This window comes from Stegostoma tigrinum, chromosome 9, assembly GCF_030684315.1.
Source record: "Stegostoma tigrinum isolate sSteTig4 chromosome 9, sSteTig4.hap1, whole genome shotgun sequence".
NCBI lineage: Eukaryota > Metazoa > Chordata > Chondrichthyes > Orectolobiformes > Stegostomatidae > Stegostoma > Stegostoma tigrinum.
In genome coordinates, this window is record NC_081362.1 from 37,500,683 (window position 1) to 37,519,117 (window position 18,435).

Consider the following 18,435-nt stretch of genomic DNA (forward strand, 5'->3'; position numbering starts at 1 on the left):
AGAAAATGGGATGAGGTCCTACAAGCAGAATTTAGGGAGTTAGGCGCCAAGTTAAAAAGTAGGGCGTCGGAGGTCATAATCTCAGGATTACTACCTGCTCCACGTGCTAGTCAGAGTAGAAATGAAAGAATAGGAAGGACAAATGAGTGGCTTGATGGATGGTGCAGGAGGGAGGGGTTCAGATTTTTGAGACATTGGGACCAGTTCTGGCGGCGGTGGGACCAAATCAAATCAGATGGTCTACATATGGGCAGGACAGGAACCAATGTCCTCAGTGGTGCTTTTGCTAATGCTGTTGAGGAGGGTTTAAACTAATGTGGCAGGGGGATGGGAACCAAATGAGGATGATAGCGGACAGTAAGGAGGTAGTAACTAAAGCCTGTAGGGAGCTAGATGATGAAGTCAGTGTGACTAAAGGGAAGAGTAGGCAGACAGCAGATGATGAACGCAAAAGGAACAGGTAGTCTGAGACGCATTTGTTTCAATGCGAGAAGTGTAGTAGATAACACAGATGAACTTAGGGCTTGAATTGGTACCTGGGAGTATGATGTTATTGCTATTACTGAGACTTGGTGGAGGGAAGGGCAAGATTGGCAACTAAATATCCCAGTATACAGATGCTTCAGGCAGGATGGAGAGGGAGGTAAAAGGGTTGGAGGAGTTGCATTACTGGTCAAAGAGGATATCACAGCTGTGCTGAAGGAGGACATTGTGGAGGACTTGAGCAGTGAAGCAATATGGGCAGAGCACAGGAATAGGAGGGGTGCAGTAATAATGTTGGAGCTGTACTACAGGCCTCCTAACAGCGAGTGTGAGATAGTTGAACCTCTTTGTACACTATGATTGTTGACAGATTTAGGAGCAACAGGGTGGGGTGATGGGAGATTTTAGTATTCCCAACATTGACTGGGATTCACTGTGTGTTAGGGGTTTAGACGGAGCAGAATTTGTAAGGAGCATCCAGGAGGGTTTGATAGAGCAGTATGTAAATAGTCCAACTCAGGAAGGAGCCATACTGGACCTGGTGTTGGGGAATGAGCCCGGCCAGGTGGTTGAAGTTTCAGTAGGGAATTACTTTGGGAATAGTGATCACAATTCTGTAAGTATTACAATCCTCACGGACAAAGATGAGAGTGGTCCTAAAGGAAGAGTGCTAATTGGGGAAAGGCCAACTATAGCAAAATTCGGCAGGAGCTGGGTTATGTGGATTGGGAGCAGGTGTTTGAGGGTAAATCCACATTTGATATGTAGGAAGCTTTTAAAGAGAGGGTGACTACTGTGCAGGACAGGCACGTCCCTGTGAAAATGAGGGATAGGAAGAGCAAGATTAGGGAACCATGGAAGACAGGTGAAATTGAGAGACTTGCAAAGAGGAAAACAGGAAGCACACATAAGGTCTAGGCAACTGAAAACAGATGAAGCTTTGAAAGAATATCAGGAAAGTAGAATCAATCTGAAACAAGGAATTAAGAGGGCTAAAAGGGGTCATGAAATAGCTTTAGCAAACAGGGTGAAGGGAAAATCCCAAAGCCTTTTATTCGTAACATAAGGAGCAAGAGGACAACTAGAGAAAGGGTTGGCCCACTCAAGGACAAAGGAGGGAAGTTATGCGAGGATTCAGAAAAAAATGACTGAGATTCTTAATGAGTACTTTGCATCGGTATTCACTGAGGAGAGGGACATGTTGAGGTTAGGGATAGATATTTGATCACTCTAGGTCAAGTCAGCATTGTGGGGGGGGCGGGGGGAAAAAAGAGTGGGGAGTGTTGGGTATTCTGAAAGGCATTAGGCTGGACAAATACCAGGTCCGGATGGGATCTATCCCAGGTTACTGAGGGACGAGAGAGGGGAAATAGCTGGGGCCTTAACAGAACTTTGCGGCATCCTTGAGCACAGGTGATGTACTGGAGGACTGGGGAATTGCTAATGTTGTCCCCTTGTTTAAGGAGGGTAGCAAGGATAATCCAGGTAACTATAGACTGGTGAGCCTGACATCAGTAGTGGGGAAGCTGGAGAAGATACTGAGGGATAGGATCATTTGGAAGAAAGTGGGCTTATTAGTGATAGGCAGCATGGTTTTGTGCAGGGAAGGTCATGTCTTACTAACTTGATAGAATTCTCTAAGGAAGTGACAAAGTCGATAGATAAGGGAAGGGCTGTGGATGTCATATACATGGACTTCAATAAGGCGTTTGATAAGGTTCCCCATGGTAGGCTGTTGGAGAAAGTGAAGTCGCAAGGGGTCCAGGTTGTACTAGCGAGACGGATAGAGAACTGGCTGGGCAACAGGAGATAATGAGTCATAGTGGAAGAAAGTTTCTCAAAATGGAGACCAGTGGTATTCCACAGGAATCAGTGTTGGGACCGCTGTTGTTTGTGATATCCATAAAATGATCTGGAGGAAGGTATAAGATGGTCTAATTAGCAAGTTTGCAGATGCCACTAAGATTGGTGGAATAGCAGATAATGAAGGGGACTGTTGGAGAATGCAGCAGAATATAGACAGATTGGAGAGTTGGGTGGAGAAATGGCAGATGGAGCTGAATCAAGGCAAATGCGAGATGATGCATTTTGGAAGATCCAATTCAAGAGCAAACTATACCATAAATGGAAAAGCCCTGGGGAAAATTGATGCACAGAGAGATCTGGGTGTTCAGGTCCATTCTACCCTGAAGGTGGCAATGCAGGTCAATAGAGTGGTCGAAAAGGCATATGGCATACTTTCATTCATTGGACGGGGTATTGAGTACAAGTACTTGGCAGGTCATGTTACAGTTGTATAGGACTTTGGTTCGACCACATTTGGAATACTGCGTACAGTTCTGGTCACCACATTACCAATAAGATGTAGATGCTTTGGAGATGGTGCAGAGGAGGCTCTCCAGGATGTTGCCTGGTATGGGGGGTGCTATATAAAGACAGTTTGACTAGATTAGGTGGATGCCTGGAATATGCTGCCAACAGAGGTGGTAGAGGCGGGCACGGACATGTCATTTAAGATGTATCGAGACAGATACATGAATGGGCAGGAAGCAGAGGGTTACAGATCCTTGGAAAATAGGCGACAGTCTTAGATAGAGGATCTGGATCGGCACAGGCTTGGAGGGTTGAAGGGCCTGATCCTGTGCTGTAATTTTCTTTGTTCTTTGTCTAATTGGAGGAAATTACAATGCATCCAGTTCTTGAAATGTCCTGTCAGACGTGGCTAATGGCTCAAGATAGAGGTGGTAGATGTCAAACTGGGAGCAAATGCCTACGTGCAAAGTGAGTGCATTATGTTTGAGAGACAGGCAGGCAGCACGTAGATGGGAAATAGGAGCAGCAGGGCCACGGCAGAACTTTGGAGGACACAAGAGGCAAGATGGAAGAGTAGCAAGAGAAGCCATTGCAGATACTCTCACGCCTATGAGTCAACAGTTAAGAATGGCATCAGATCCACTCAGCGGGACACCAGAGTAGCAGTTTTAGAGAGGGGTGTAATCAAAAACATCACAGATTTCATACAAGTCAAAGGAGGAAGGAAGCACACCTTGATAGAGGGAGCCATTTGCAATATCAGCTAATGTCAGGGAAGAAAGTTGGGTACTTAACAACTTAGTGGGAATAGGTCCAGGATAGCATGAAAGTGTGGAAATGGGGAAAGTAGCATGGAATTGAAACAGCCCAAAGCTTGGTTAAAGTTTTGAATTAGAGACGCTGTGTAGGCAGTTCCAATATTTGTAGCTAATCTACAGTAACCTATTTTATATCAAAGCACATTACCAAAAATCAAAGAATGTCAAAATACCTACGACTTTAAAAAAAGGTGAGGGTGGTGCCCCCACTGATTCTGAAATGAGCATTGTCCATTTTAACACCTGTCTTTCCGTGAATGGCAAATAGGAAAGACTGACCTATAAAGGGACTCCATAACACCACATTAATCTCTACAGTACAATTGCTATCCATGCTGATTTTCAGAGAGAGAGAGGAGAAATTAACACATCGCTCCTTCCACTTTAATTTTAGGTTTCAGATAAACACACCGCAACTCATCTCATGTGAAAACAATAAGAATCAATGTCATCAGATCAGCAAACTTTATAAGCAATTGTAGTACAGTGTTAAAAAATAAAAATACACAATTGTTTTCTAATAAATCTTGAAGGCACAGATAGCAGAGCCATCAGCAAATAATGTGTCTGTTATTGACCATCTCAGTTTTCAGCCTTTAAACTGCAAGGAAGAATCAATGCAGCCCAGTCCCTTCTCACTTACATCTGATTCATGTTAGTTTCATAATTGATTTATGCCGGTTTCAGGATTTTCAGGTCACCAGCTCCACCTGACTCCTCTTTACCCTGAACGCACAATCTCTTTAAACATCCATGCCCCATCAGAATGGTCTCAGGGCTCTCCGCTTCTTCCTGGGAAATATTCCTGAACGGTCCTATTAAACACCATCCTACTCCACCTGACCAAGTTCGTCCTCACTTTGAGCAACTTCTCCTTTCACTCGACCCACTTTATTCAGGTCATAGGGACGGTCACAGGTACCCGCATGCACCCCAGTTATGCCCGTCTCTTTGCGGAAAATGACGGACATTCCCTTGTTCCAGTCCTACTGTGGCCCTCACCCACAACTTCCACTAGTACATCAATGACATCATCGGTGCTGTTTCCCTCATGTCCAGAACTGGAGAAGTTTATCAATGTCACTTCCAATTTCCACCTTGCTTCACCTGATCCATTTCCGATTCCTCCCTTTCCTTCCTCAACATTTCCAGGGATAGTTGGACATGAATATCCGTTACAAACCCATCGACTCGCACAGCTACTTCAACTATACATCCTCACACCACGCTTCCCTTTCTCCATCTTCATCGCATCTTTTCCAAGATGCCACCTTCTTTCTCAACAGGGGATTCCCCACAGAGGTTGACAGGGTCCTCATGTCTAACCCATTCTTGCGCTTTGGCTCTCAGCCCCCCTTCCCTCTCACATCATCGAAGGGGTTCCCCTCATCCTCACTTACCACCCCACCACCATCCACATCCAAAGAAGCATTAGCCACCATTGCTGCCACCTCCAGTAGGATGCCACCACCAAGAATATATTCCCCTCCACTCCCTCATTACCCTTCTGCAGGGACCATTCCCTCTAGGGCATCTCGGTCCACTCCTCCTCAATTCCCAACACCACCCCATGCCCCACAACACCTTTGCATGCAATTGTGCAACATGTAACACTTGGTTTACTTCCTTCTTCGTCACTATCCATGACCCCAGATACACCTTTGAGGCGAAGCAGCAATTTACTTGCACTTCACTCAATCTCGCTACTGTGTTTGCTACTTACAATGTGGTTGCTTTTACACGGAGAAGACAAAACGCAGACTTGGTGACCATTTTGTGGAACACTCAAGTTCTGTTTGTAAAAATGATGCCTAGCTTCCTGCTGTATGCCAGTTCAACATACCACTGTGCTCCCTGGTTTTATTGAAGCTTAAACTAGAATTAAGTAAAATCACTTATAAATTGTGCTTGGTGTGTGTGCATGTTGTGATCTAAAGATTTTAGAAATTCAGTTACACTTTTTGCCATGGCTTGCATTGCTCACTGCTTTTAGGAGGTGCTGGTATTTGCTAAGGGGCTGGTCAGAGGGAAGAATTCATCCAGTGAGTGAAGCGCGCCTAAATTGATAAACCTAGTGATGGGAAACTTGCTCAGTACTGATTTGCTGTCAGTCTCTAGAGGATTGCTGATCTAACATTCACATATTAGATCCATCTTCCAGCTCCACTCACTAGGAGCTTGTAATTTTCTTCTATATTCAGTACTAAACTCCAAATGGTTGACTGGTCACAGCTGCATAAGCTGGCAGAACCTACCTGAGCTATATGATTTTTGATGATTATGAGCCACCAATTCTCAAACACAAATAGGGGTTCAAAAGACATACCTGTGTAATCCCTTCCTAAATTTGCTTAGACAAGTGAGGAATGTTCCTACAAGAATGGCAAGTTTTGACTCATCAGCCAAGATGGAGTCTACTGATATAGATTTCTAATCTGAATCTGTGTAATTTATTCCTTCCTCCCATCAGACATGCAACTAATTGAAAAGCATTGTTGAGTTTAGCAGTCAGAACTAGTCCCCAAAAGGTTTAAATGCACGGCAGAAAATTGTCTGTATTTAAACACTCAATGACAGTATGACTAGAATTTAGTAATATAAACAAAGCTGAATACTGATAGTGTGTTACAGTGTATTCCCATAGTCATCTTTTTGATGTACCATTTAACTTATGATCTGAAGATATTTTTCATGAGATTTACAGAAAGGTTATTTACTTTCCTCCGCTTTTAATTAAATATTCATCACAGCATCCACTCCCACACATCTCTCCACTGTCTTGATAAAAGTTTTTTAAAAAATTTTGTGGGGAAACCAGCCTAGATAATAAATCAACCACACCAAATTTAAATTATTCTTTAAACTCATGGCTCATTTGAAAGGAAGTGAGCTGTATGCAACATCCTAGACCTTCCCTCGAAGATCAATTTACATTTCAACTAGAACAGTGGCCTGACAGCAAAGAAAATAATTTGTAATGGTGTACAATTGAAATCCTCTGTAGAGTGCACTCTTTGAAGACAAAGAATAATGAAGGCTTAAAATGAAACTAGTAATATAGTAAAGGATGGAATACCCGTATAAAATTAGCAACCTTTCAATCTACAGAGGAAGTTAAATACCTACTGCCAAGTCAACATAACCAATAAAGACTCAGTTGAAAATTAGATCAAGGTAATAACAAAACCGAAAATCAAAGCAATAGGGCCTGAACAGTGAATACCTATTCTAAAAGGAATGAAAAGACAGATGAAAGCTCATGTTGTACACAAATGCAAGAAGTTCCTTTTTAGTGATACTCTAACTTATTTTAAAACCTTCTGCTGGTAATATCAAATTACACAGACTCCTTCAACGTCAGAAAGTAGCCATGTACATTACTGAAAACTTTGCTGCGAGTACACTGTTCCTTTTACCACATCTGGAAAATTAAAAACATCAAAAGAATGAAGCACCTGATTCTAGCTAAACTATGGAGGCATGACAGCTTTCCTTACCAAGTTACACCACAGTTGAACAATCTCATTCTGCATCTCAGACAATAAATTTGTATGATTTACAAAGGTGATTTACATTCCTGAGTTGCTATACTTTCTTTTCATTATTATTGCCAGAATCTGCAGGTAAATGAAATGGAACACACAAATCTCTACAGCATTTAAGGTCAATACAGGTAGAAAAAAAGTCAAATTGCTTGTGATTTCTGGAGGACGAACTACAGTCAATACAGTTATAAGTATTCTCCCAGCACAAATGGTGAGGTCTAGAGAGCCGTAGATATTAGGGTTCAAACCTTACCAGATGATGCTTTGGTACTGGTGCTATGGCAATTCAGTGTTATTCATTTTGTGTCTTTCATAACTCAAAATATCCCAAAGCAGCTCATACATAAATAAGTACTTTCAAAATGAAACTGCTGCTGTAACTATAGGCAAACAGAGCAGTAAATTAGTGCACAGAATGCTCCCATGGGAAACAAGCAATTTACAAGAAATTTCTTCAACAAGTCTAATGGAAATTTTGCCTTCAAGATGGCAATCAAGATCTGAATTTCTACCATTTTAAAGAATCAGTTTAAAAGTTTAGCTGAGCAGCCATTGATAATACCCAGGCAGACTGCGATAAATATGATGAGGCAAGTTTGATTCTGTGAAGGACTTGGGGCTGAAACTTCTCAATGGCTAAGCCATTATTTTAGGGAGTTTCATAGAGGTTCTCTCTCCATGAGCCCTACAGACTTTTCTCATGCAATTTTACGCTGCTCACCTTATTGTGAGCAATTGGCCTCCAAGTGGAATGTTGCAATACCACTGACTGTTGCATGCAGCATCATTCCTCATTGGATCTCACCAACCTATTCCGCAAAACTACTAACACTTCTTATGTTTTGCTTCCTACTCACGCAGGGCACCCCATCACTATTCCCGAAGAAGGATAGATCCAGTCGCTGACTGACCATAATCCCGTTTGACCAAACTAAGTCATTGTCCCCTTAGTTTCAGGCACATGCAGCCTGTTTGCCACAGCAGTTAGCACATACTTTAGGTGTGACATTTATGTAGCATGGTACCCTATAGTAAAATGCCATCCCTGTAAGGAAGTATGACAAACTACCTCAACTTCTGTTTGTACTAAAAGACAAGACAAGGCAGAGATGCTGTGATCGTCCAAGTAAACACAAAGTGTGCTAAAAAAGCAAGCTAAAAGTCATAGATGCAGCTCGTCCTGATGCATGAGATAGGTGCCTGTTTGTGTGTGGCCTTCAGGAGCATTACAGTGGAAGGTATAAGTGAACTCCAAAATGGAGTACTGAACTGCTGAAATGTATTATAAGTGTGTCGGGATGTGCCACGATGTAGTAAGGCTGCTGCTTTTCCAACACTGATCTCCATTAAAAAGTACTGGTGGTCCTTGTCCACAAATTGTGCCCTGAGATGTTAATGAATGCTAGCCAAAATAGGTGCCCAGAAAAGATGCCACAAGCTGCACCTGTCAAGTTACTGCTCTGATTCTTGAGTTGGGAATTGATACCATCTAACTTTGCTCCTGTATCTGGGAAAACAGAAACTACAAACATGAGCTGAGACTAGCTAATGAGTGTTAATGTGTGCAAATAGGCCTGTTGCCTCTTACTAGAAAGATTTCAACCACTAGATGAGAATCTTAAGTGGAAAGCTTTACCGTTGATATCAAAAATTTCATTTCTTCAATCCTGCCATTTTTTCCAAACCATTGTCATTTCCCACATCTTTCAGAGAGTCTATAAAGTCAGTTCAGTTTTCCAGTTAGGACTATAAAACACTGATGAATAGTAAAAAAGAAAATTGATCAGCTTTGAATGATGCAAATGCTGACTATTCACATTACTTAGGACCTGTTTGTTTTTGATTATCCTCACGTGGGGTCACTGAAGTACTGACCAATGGAACCAGACAAAACAGGGTTTATTGTCATTGTGCCCGCTGAACAGTGAACATAAAGTGAAATTGGGGAGGAATAAATAAATGAGCATACCAACAGCCTACAGGAACCTCCAGCAAATGCCAATCAACCTCCACATGAAGATGTTGCAGAAGAAAAGTCCCCTAAGAACGTGGAGGTGATAGGAGAGGTTAAGAGTTTATCGTAGCTGATGCCTTCCACAGACTGAAGATGCCATATCCACTGGAGCAGGAATTTCAAATCAAGGGATAGATGGTCACGCCAATTAGAATTGAGGGGCAAAGAATTTTATTCTCCCAGAAGGCAGTGGATGTCTGGAGTTTTCAATCCCAGAGAATTGTGGAAACTAGTTGACTAGAAGAATTTAAAACAGGTGGATGATAGAATTTTGTAATATTGGGAATTGAGGACGATGATGAGTTGGCATGAAAGAGGAGTGAAGACCGCAGACAGATCGTGTTGAATTACACACTGGGTCTGAAATCTCTATTCTGTCTCCTATTTCTTACGTTTTAATCATGGTGGCCATCAAAATGACAGCTGTGTTAAATGTTTATGCAAAGGGGTGCCTTCAAATACCCACTGGGGACTTGTGTGGAATTTCTCAATCTTCAATAAGTCAAAAACTGTTAACAAAGCAATTTGTGCAAGATCACATTACTACAACTCATTCTTACCCTTTCAAGGTCAATGTTGCAGCACGGGCAGTAGGCTTTGTCAATATGCTGGTTTCTATCAGGTGCAGGGATCTATAGACTGTACATTTCAAAGACAACCCATTTCAAAAATAATTGACTTTATCAACAGAAAAGGGGTCTCAATATACAAGCCATCTACGATCACTGTTATTGCATCTTTCAAATCTGTGCCAGGTACCCTGAAAGTTCACATGATGCCCCAAATCTTTAATAATTCCAAAAGGTTCCTGGGCTGGGCATTTCACGGGCTGAGTACCTTTCAAGGCTGGAGATGAGGGCTACCCTCTGAAACAATGGCCAACAACTCTATTATTCCATTTCTGGTTGCAGCAGCAGCGCGAACGGGAGCTTGGAGCAGGAGCCTGTCGGGAAGCCGGTGAGTCACTGTTTTTGAATCTATAAAAAGCTTACCTCGTGAATAGGCGGAGGTCCGCTGAGCAGGAGCCGACACGGGACTGGTGAGTGAGGTAATATATTTGTGTGGTTGCGTTACCCGAAACGCTACCCGGGTAGTGTCTCTCACCCATCCTCCTCCTCTAACCAAAAAAAAAGTTCTGTGTGCCTGATTGGTAAGGTAACAAGTTTATTTTTTATTCATTATTATTTAAGTCTTGGGAATTTAGAATAACGGGAACGGAGGTCGGGGCAGTTGAATGTTCCTCCTGCAGAATGTGGGAGGTAAGGGTCACCTGCGGGAAGTGCACCCAACTCCAAGTCCTTGAAAACCACGTTAGGGAACTGGAGCTGGAGCTGGATGAACTTCGGATCATTCAGGAGGCAGAGGGGGTTATTGAGAGGAGTTACAGGTAGTCACTCAAGTACAGGAAAAAGGCAGATGGGTTACGGTCAGGGGACGGAAAGGGAACCGGCAGGCAGTGCATGGATCCCCTGTGGCCATTCCCCTCGACAATAAGTATACCGTTTTGGATACTGTTGGGGGGGGGGGGGAACTTACCAGGGGAAAGCAGTGAGGCACAGGTCTCTGGCACAGAGTCTGTCCCTGCTGTTCAGAAGGGAAGGGGAAAGAGGAGCACAGCATCAGTCGTCATTTGAGACTCCATAGTTAGGGAGACAGATTGGAGGTTCTGTGGGGACAAGAGAGACTCACGGTTGGTGTGTTGCCTCCCAGGTGCCAGGGTGCGTGATGTCTCTGATCGTGTTTTTGGGATCCTTAAGGGGGAGGGGGAGCAGCCCCAAGTCGTGGTCCACATTGGCACCAATGACATAGGTAGAAAGAGAGATGGGGGTTTAAGGCAGAAATTCAGGGAGCTAAGATGGAAGCTGAGAGCTAGGACGAACAGAGTTGTTGTCTCTGGTTTGTTGCCCGTGCCACGTGCTAGTGAGGGGAGGAATAGGGAGAGAGAGGAGTTGAACACGTGGCTACAGGGATGGTGCAGGAGGGAGGGTTTTGGATGCTTGGATAATTGGGGCTCTTTCTGGGGTAGGTGGGACCTCTACAAGCAAGATGGTTGTCACCTGAACCAGAGGGGTACCGATATCCTGGTGGGGAAATTTGCTAAGGCTATTCGGGTGGGTTTAAACTAATTCAGCAGGGGGCTGGGCACCAAAATTGTAGTTTGACGATAGAAAAGGTTGAGAGTAGGGTGGTCCGAAATAAAGTTTCAGGGAAGCAAGATGGCACCAGCAAGCAAGAAGTTGGCTTGAAGTGTGTCTACTTCAATGCCAGGAGTGTCCAGAATAAGGTGGGTGAACTTGCAGCATGGGTTAGTACCTGGGACTTCGATGTTGTGGCCATTTCGGAGACATGGATAGAGCAGGGACAGGAATGGTTGTTGCAGGTTCCGGGATTTAGATGTTTCAGTAAGAACAGAAAAGATGGTAAAAGGGGCGGAGGTGTGGCATTGTTGGTCAAGGACAGTATTACAGTTGCAGTAAGGATGTTTGGGGACTCGTCAACTGAGGTAGTATGGGCTGAGGATAGAAACAGGAAAGGAGAGGTCACCCTGTTGGGAGTTTTCTATAGGCCTCCGAATAGTCCCAGATATCTAGAGGAAAGGATAGCAAAGATGCTTCTCGGTAGGAGTGAGAGAGACAGGGTAGTTGTCATGGGAGACTTCAAGTTTCCAAATATTGACTGGAAACACTATAGTTCGAATACTATAGATGGGTCAGTTTTTGTCCAGTGTGTGCAGTCGGGCTTCCAGACACAGTATGTAGACAGGCCAACAAGGGGCGAAGCCACATTAGATTTGGTACTGGGTAATGAGCCTGGCCAGGTGTTAGATTTGGAAGTAGGTGAGCACTTTGGTGATAGTGACCACAATTCTGTTAAGTTTACTTTAGTGATGGAAAGGGATAGGTGTATACCACTGGGCAAGAGTTATAGCTGGGGGAAAGGCAATTACGATGAGATTAGGCAAGATTTAGGGAGCATAGGATGGGGAAGGAAACTGCAGGGGATGGGCACATTAGAAATGTGGAGCTTATTCAAGGAAAAGCTCCTGTGTGTCCTAGATAAGTATGTACTTGTCAGGCAGGGAGGATGCTGTAGAGTGCGGGAGCCGTGGTTTACGAAGGAGGTGGAATCTCTGGTCAAGAGGAAGGTGGCGGCTTATGTTAGGATGAGATGTGAAAGCTCAGTTAGGGCAGTTGAGGGCTATGAGGTAGCCAGGAAAGACCTAAAGAGAGAGCTCAGAAGAGCCAGGAAGAGACATGAGAAGTTGTTGGCGGATAGGATCAGGGTAAACCCTAAGACTTTATATAGGTATTTAAGGAATAAAAGAATGATGAAAGTAAGATTAGGGCCAATCAAGGATAGTAGTGGTAAGTTGTGTGTGGAATCAGATGAGATAGGGGAAGCGCTAAATGAATATTTTTCAACAGTATTCACTCTAGAAAATGACAATGTTGTTGAGGAGAATACTGAGATACAAGCTACTAGACTAGGTGGGATTGAGGTTCACAAGGAAGAGGTATTAGAAATCCTTCAGAGGGTGAAGATGGATAAGTCCCCTGGGCTGGACAGGATTTATCCTCGGATCCTCTGGGAAGCCAGGGAGGAGATTGCCGAGCCTTTGGCATTGATCTTTAACTCGTCTTTGTCTACAGGAATAGTGCCAGATGAGTGGAGGATAGCAAATGTGGTTCCCCTGTTCAAGAAGGGGAGTAGAGACAACCCTGGTAATTATAGACCAGTGAGCCTTACCTCAGTTGTTGGTAAAGTGTTGGGAAAGGTTATAAGGGATAGGGTTTATAATCATCTAGAAAAGAATAAATTGATTAGAGATAGTCAGCACGGTTTTGTGAAGGGAAGGTCGTGCCTCACAAACCTTATTGAGTTCTTTGAGAAGGTGACCAAACAGGTAGATGAGAGTAAAGCAGTTGATGTGGTGTATATGGATTTCAGCAAGGCGTTCGATAAGGTTCCCCACAGTAGGCTATTGTACAAAATGCGGAGGAATGGAATTGTGGGAGATATAGCAGTTTGGATCGGAAATTAGCTTGCTGAAAGAAGACAGAGGGTGGTAGTTGATGGGAAATGTTCATCCTGGAGACCAGTTACTAGTGGTGTACCGCAAGGGTCGGTGTTGGGTCCACTGCTGTTTGTCATTTTTACAAATGACCTGGATGAGGGCGTAGAAGGATGGGTTAGTAAATTTGCAGACGACACTAAGGTCAGTGGAGTTGTGGACAGTGACGAAGGATGCTGTAGGTTGCAGAGAGACATAGATAAGCTGCAGAGCTGGGCTGAGAGGTGGCAAATGGAATTTAATGCAGACAAGTGTGAGGTGATGCACTTTGGTAGGAGTAACTGGAAGGCAAAGTACAGGGCTAATGGTAAGATTCTTAGTCGTGTAGATAAGCAGAGAGATCTCGGTGTCCATGTACACAGATCCTTGAAAGTTGCCACCCAGGTTGACAGGGCTGTTAAGGCAGCATACAGTGTTTTAGCTTTTATTAATAGAGGGATTGAGTTCCGGAACCAAGAGGTTATGCTGCAGCTGTACAAAACTCTGGTGTGACCGCACTTGGAGTATTGCGTACAGTTCTGGTCACCGCATTATAAGAAGGATGTGGAAGCTTTGGAAAGGGTGCAGAGGAGATTTACTAGGATATTGCCTGGTATCGAGGGAAGGTCTTACGAGGAAAGGCTGAGGGACTTGAGACTGTTTTCATTAGAGAGAAGAAGGTTGAGAGGTGACTTAATTGAAACATATAAAATAATCAGAGGGTTAGATAGGGTGGATACGGAGAGCCTTTTTCCTAGAATGGTGACAGCGAACACGAGGGGGCATAGCTTTAAATTGAGGGGTGAAAGGTATAGGACAGATGTCAGAGGTAGTTTCTTTACTCAGAGTAGTAAGGGAATGGAACGCTTTGCCTGCAACGTTAGTAGATTCGCCAACTTTAAGTACATTTAAGCCATCATTGGACAAGCATATGGACGTACATGGAACAGTTAAGGTTAGATGGGCTTGAGATTGGTACGACAGGTTGGCACAACATCGAGGGCCGAAAGGCCTGTACTGTGCTGTAATGTTCTATGTTCTATGAAGTAACTCATCAGCTGAGGCTGAAAACAAATGCATTGCAACCCATTCTTTGACCAGGGCCATAGCTGAGCAGATAAGCCTCTTGAAGATGGGATTCAGTGGCCTAGATCAGACTGGGGGAGGGCTGTGGCTGGCAGTGCACTCCAGACAGACTGCATGGCATATTCCTTTCATTCTGTGCTCTGCACAACTGGAGCAGACAAGGAAGGGAACGTGATGGACTCCAAAGAGCTGGGAAAGCAGCAACCATCTTCTGGGAAGGAAGAATAGGACATTGAACAGGTGGTATCAGTTTCACCACAATAAATGCAGTGCAACAAGTCAGACAATTGACACTTGCAACCAATAGTTTGGAGTTACATGAAGTCACCATTCATTGACTGTAAAATGCTGTTGGTTGAAATGCAAGCAGCCCTTTAAAAACAATTGCAGCATTTTGTTCAGAGATAATGGGAACTGCATATGCTGGAGAATCCAAGATAACAAAATGTGTAGCTGGATGAACACAGCAGGCCAAGCAACATCTCAGGACCACAAAAGCTGACGTTTCAGGCCTAGACCCTTCATCAGAGAGGGGGATGGGGTGAGGGTTCTGAAATAAATAGTGAGAGAGGGTGAGGCGGACCGAAGATGGATAGAGGAGAAGATAGGTAGAGAGGAGAGTATAAGTGGGGAGGGGATAGGTCAGTCTGGGGAGGACGGACAGGTCAAGGAGGTGGGATGATTCCTTCGACGATGTGACCATTATGGGCCTCCTGCAGTGCCACAATGATGCCACCCAAAAGGTTGCAGGAACAGCAACTCATATTCCACTTGGGAACCCTGCAGCCCAATGGTATCAATGTGGACTTCACAAGCTTCTAAAATCTCCCCCTCCCCCCACTACATCACAAAACCAGCCCAGCTCATCCCCACCTCCCTAACCTGTTCTTCCTCTCACCCATCCCTTCCTCCCACCTCAAGCCGCACCTCCATTTCCCCACCTACCAACCTCATCCCGCCTCCTTGACTTGTCCGTCCTCCCCAGACTGACCTATCCCCTCCCCACCTCTACTCTCCTCTCCACCTATCTTCTCCTCTATCCATCTTCGGTCCGCCTCCCCCCTCTCCCTATTTATTTCAGAACCCTCTCCCCATCCCCCTCTCTGAAGAATGGTCTAGGCCCGAAACGTCAGCTTTTATGCTCCTGAGATGCTGCTTGGCCTGCTGTGTTCATCCAGCTACACACTTTGTTACGCATCATTTTGTTTGTGGTGTCCTCTCTTTTCTTACTGCTTAATTATAGTCAATGTTAACAACTATTTGAAAGCTTTTCAACATGCGATGCTCTCATATTCAACTGGAAAAGAATAGCAATCCTTCAGAAAGGATTCTAACATGGGAAACTGCCCATAAAACTACCAAAAATTAACACTTAGCTGATTGCTGGGAAACTTTAGATTAGATTAGATTCCCTACAGTGTGGAAACAGGCCCTTCAGCCCAACAAGTCCACACTGCCCCTTGAAACATCCCACCCAGACCCAGACGCATCCCCCTATAACTCACACACCCCTGAAAACTACGGGCAATTTAGCATGGCCAATCCACCTAGCCTGCACATCTTTGGACTGTGGGAGGAAACCGGCGTACCCGGAAGAAACCCACGCAGAGAGGGGAGAATGTGCAAACTCCACACAGATAGTTGCCCGAGGCTGGAATCGTACCTGGGTCCCTCGTGCTGTGAGGCTACAATGCTAACCACGGAGCCACCATGCCACCTTTAGCCATAGGTCTGAGTGAAATCATTCTTGTAACTCAGTACTACCCTTATCTTACTTGCCTAAATGTGAAGTCAGCCAAAGGTAATGGTACGAAAATGTAGATTGTGAAAAAATGTTTTCATTACAGGTAAAAATGCAACAAAATATTCAAACGAATATTTTAAATGGTCCCCATGAGCATCTAACATGCGAATGAGATTGAACATTATCTATTTTGATAGCTATACACATTACAAATTGAAATGCCTCCTCTTCATTTGTGACCTGCTTGAGGTTAGCCGATTTGAGATGGAGTACCACAACAGCTATTACAATTGGTCTGACTGAAAACAGGGAAAAAAATAGAGCTAGCATTCTCCTTCTCCAAACTAATTAATCCTACCTGAAAAAATGTGTTGAGTGTGGAACGTATTCATTTCTATGCTTGAAATATTTGTGTGCTGACAGCTCACTAACTGTGGGCATATCACAGCTGAGGACTTGTACATTTTTGATCAAGTTGATTTATTTATTTATTGAAATAAATACATCAATAAATAAAAACAATAAATCATCTTAACCAAAAATGGACAAGTCCTCAGCTGTGATGCGTCCACAATTAGCAAGCTGTAAACACAAATATTTCAAGCATAGAAATGAATAACACACAACAGAAGTAGCAGTATTCATGCAAATATAATTACAGCAGATCAATTCCTTTAGCTATTTAGCAGAATGTTAATAGTGAGAAGAAAAATTTCCACTGTAAATAAACTATCATTGAGATGTTTAACAGAAATAACCAAACTGTTCCAACCAAATTGCACTTTAAGTATCTATTAACCTTTAAATGACAACTAGTTTTCAACTCACCAAATTTAGCACATGAATTATATATGTGTACGACTCACAGGAGATATACAAACACCAACTCCATAACCAGTCAAAAGAGCTTGTTTTCTCTGACTGCTAAAAAAAATGAACATATAATTGACATGATTATCATGTTTTCCTTTTCTTGGAAGTTCCTCATTCTTTGAGGTTACTGCATTTGTTGTTCCTACAAATTATCTACCTCTTTGTTTATAAATATTCTGTAAAAGTTAAAACTGCTACAAGCTCTGTTGCGCAGTATCATACACGAAGGTATTTCAGAAGGCATGTGAAATAATCTAAGATAGGAGGCAACTGTGTATGCAGTAATAATTGTGTTAAAGTAATATACTTCAATTTGTACAAACGAGAGCTGGACATATTTGGAAGCTTATATGAAAACTGCACAGTTGCTAAGTTGTACATTTGTCATGGATGACGATTGGGTACTTCCAACATTATGGTATTTTTATTATTTAGAAGTAGTATTACATTTCGAGGCGTTTTAAGTATTTTTCTTCCATTTGATTACTATATTTCAGAACTTTACTTCAAACAGTGCTGTGACATAGTCTTACCTGTGCTGTTGTTCAAAGATCCACTTCTAGGGGGATTAAAAAAAATACCATCTAGCTGAATCCACAGAGTCATCTGACACCCACAGTGTTTTAAAACTTAAGAAATGGACAATTCAGAGGAAAAAAAGCAAAGCAAGTGTCACAAAATCAACTTTAAAAGAGCCATAAACAGAAATAGAGATGCTTCACAATACTTCCTCCTTGCACTCAATGCCTTCAAACATCATTGTCCACTAATAGGAAATGGTTTGATGACAGATAACATCAAATGTATAAAGTTCCCCTTTTTGTCACCATGCATAATGTTCACAAAAAGGTTCACACTACACAGTGCTGTTATAGATGCAACTGCAGTATGACACAAATATTATTTTTTATTTCAAAATTACTTATAGATTACTTATGTGGATGAAGCCTGTCTGTGGGTTCACTTAAGCTACTAGTAACAAGTAGCCTTTTTTGGAAAAGATCATTTGTCTTTTTTTTGCGCCAAAGTACAATTCTCCTGTCACATTGTAATTTTATTCACAGCTCAAAGACTACACCAGTGGAGCTGACAAAGCTTGAATGCAGCATTGACAGTAATGGGTGCTTTCACACGATAATGATACAAAAAATTACATAGCACACAGTGGTAACATGAATGCTGAGAAACTGGCACACAGCTGCAATTCATTAAGCCACATTTTGCTTAAGATCCCGAGGTTACAAATCAGCACTGAAAATGGATACTGTCCTCTAGCACCTTAACAATATCCGAAATTTCACTTATGAAGATGTGCTAAGATAATTTTATCTGAAATGAACTATGATCCTACTATATCTTCAATGACTAAGAATTATATACTTATGGAATATGGCCCACATCATTTTTTAAAAAAAACCTGTTCATGAAAACACAACACAATTTCTTACTCGACAACTGGTTATAGAGCTGCTTAAAGATTCTGCACCAGATAAGCAGCTTGCAGTTCT

General features: G+C 43.0%; 1 protein-coding gene across 10 annotated transcripts in view; it reads right to left on the minus strand.

Annotated features, from left to right (window-relative positions):
- Window positions 1–18,435, minus strand: part of tiam2a (TIAM Rac1 associated GEF 2a) — a 350,324-nt gene that overhangs the window by 76,223 nt on the left and 255,666 nt on the right. The window contains exons 1-2 of one of the 10 annotated variants that reach the window (XM_048536161.2): window positions 17,461–17,662; window positions 16,883–16,978 (exon numbers count right to left, since the gene is read on the minus strand). The exons of 5 other annotated variants lie outside the window; for them this stretch is intronic. Coding sequence is in view for 1 of the 5 variants with exons in the window: in XM_048536157.2 (XP_048392114.1) it covers window positions 8,796–8,816 (21 nt within the window). In the remaining 4 variants the exon portion in view is untranslated. Of the gene's footprint in view, window positions 1–8,795; window positions 8,872–16,412; window positions 16,432–16,882; window positions 17,020–17,460; window positions 17,663–18,435 lie in introns of those variants that run through there. 4 more of the 10 variants (XM_048536162.2, XM_059648490.1, XM_048536164.2 and 1 more) reach the window with 4 other exon arrangements.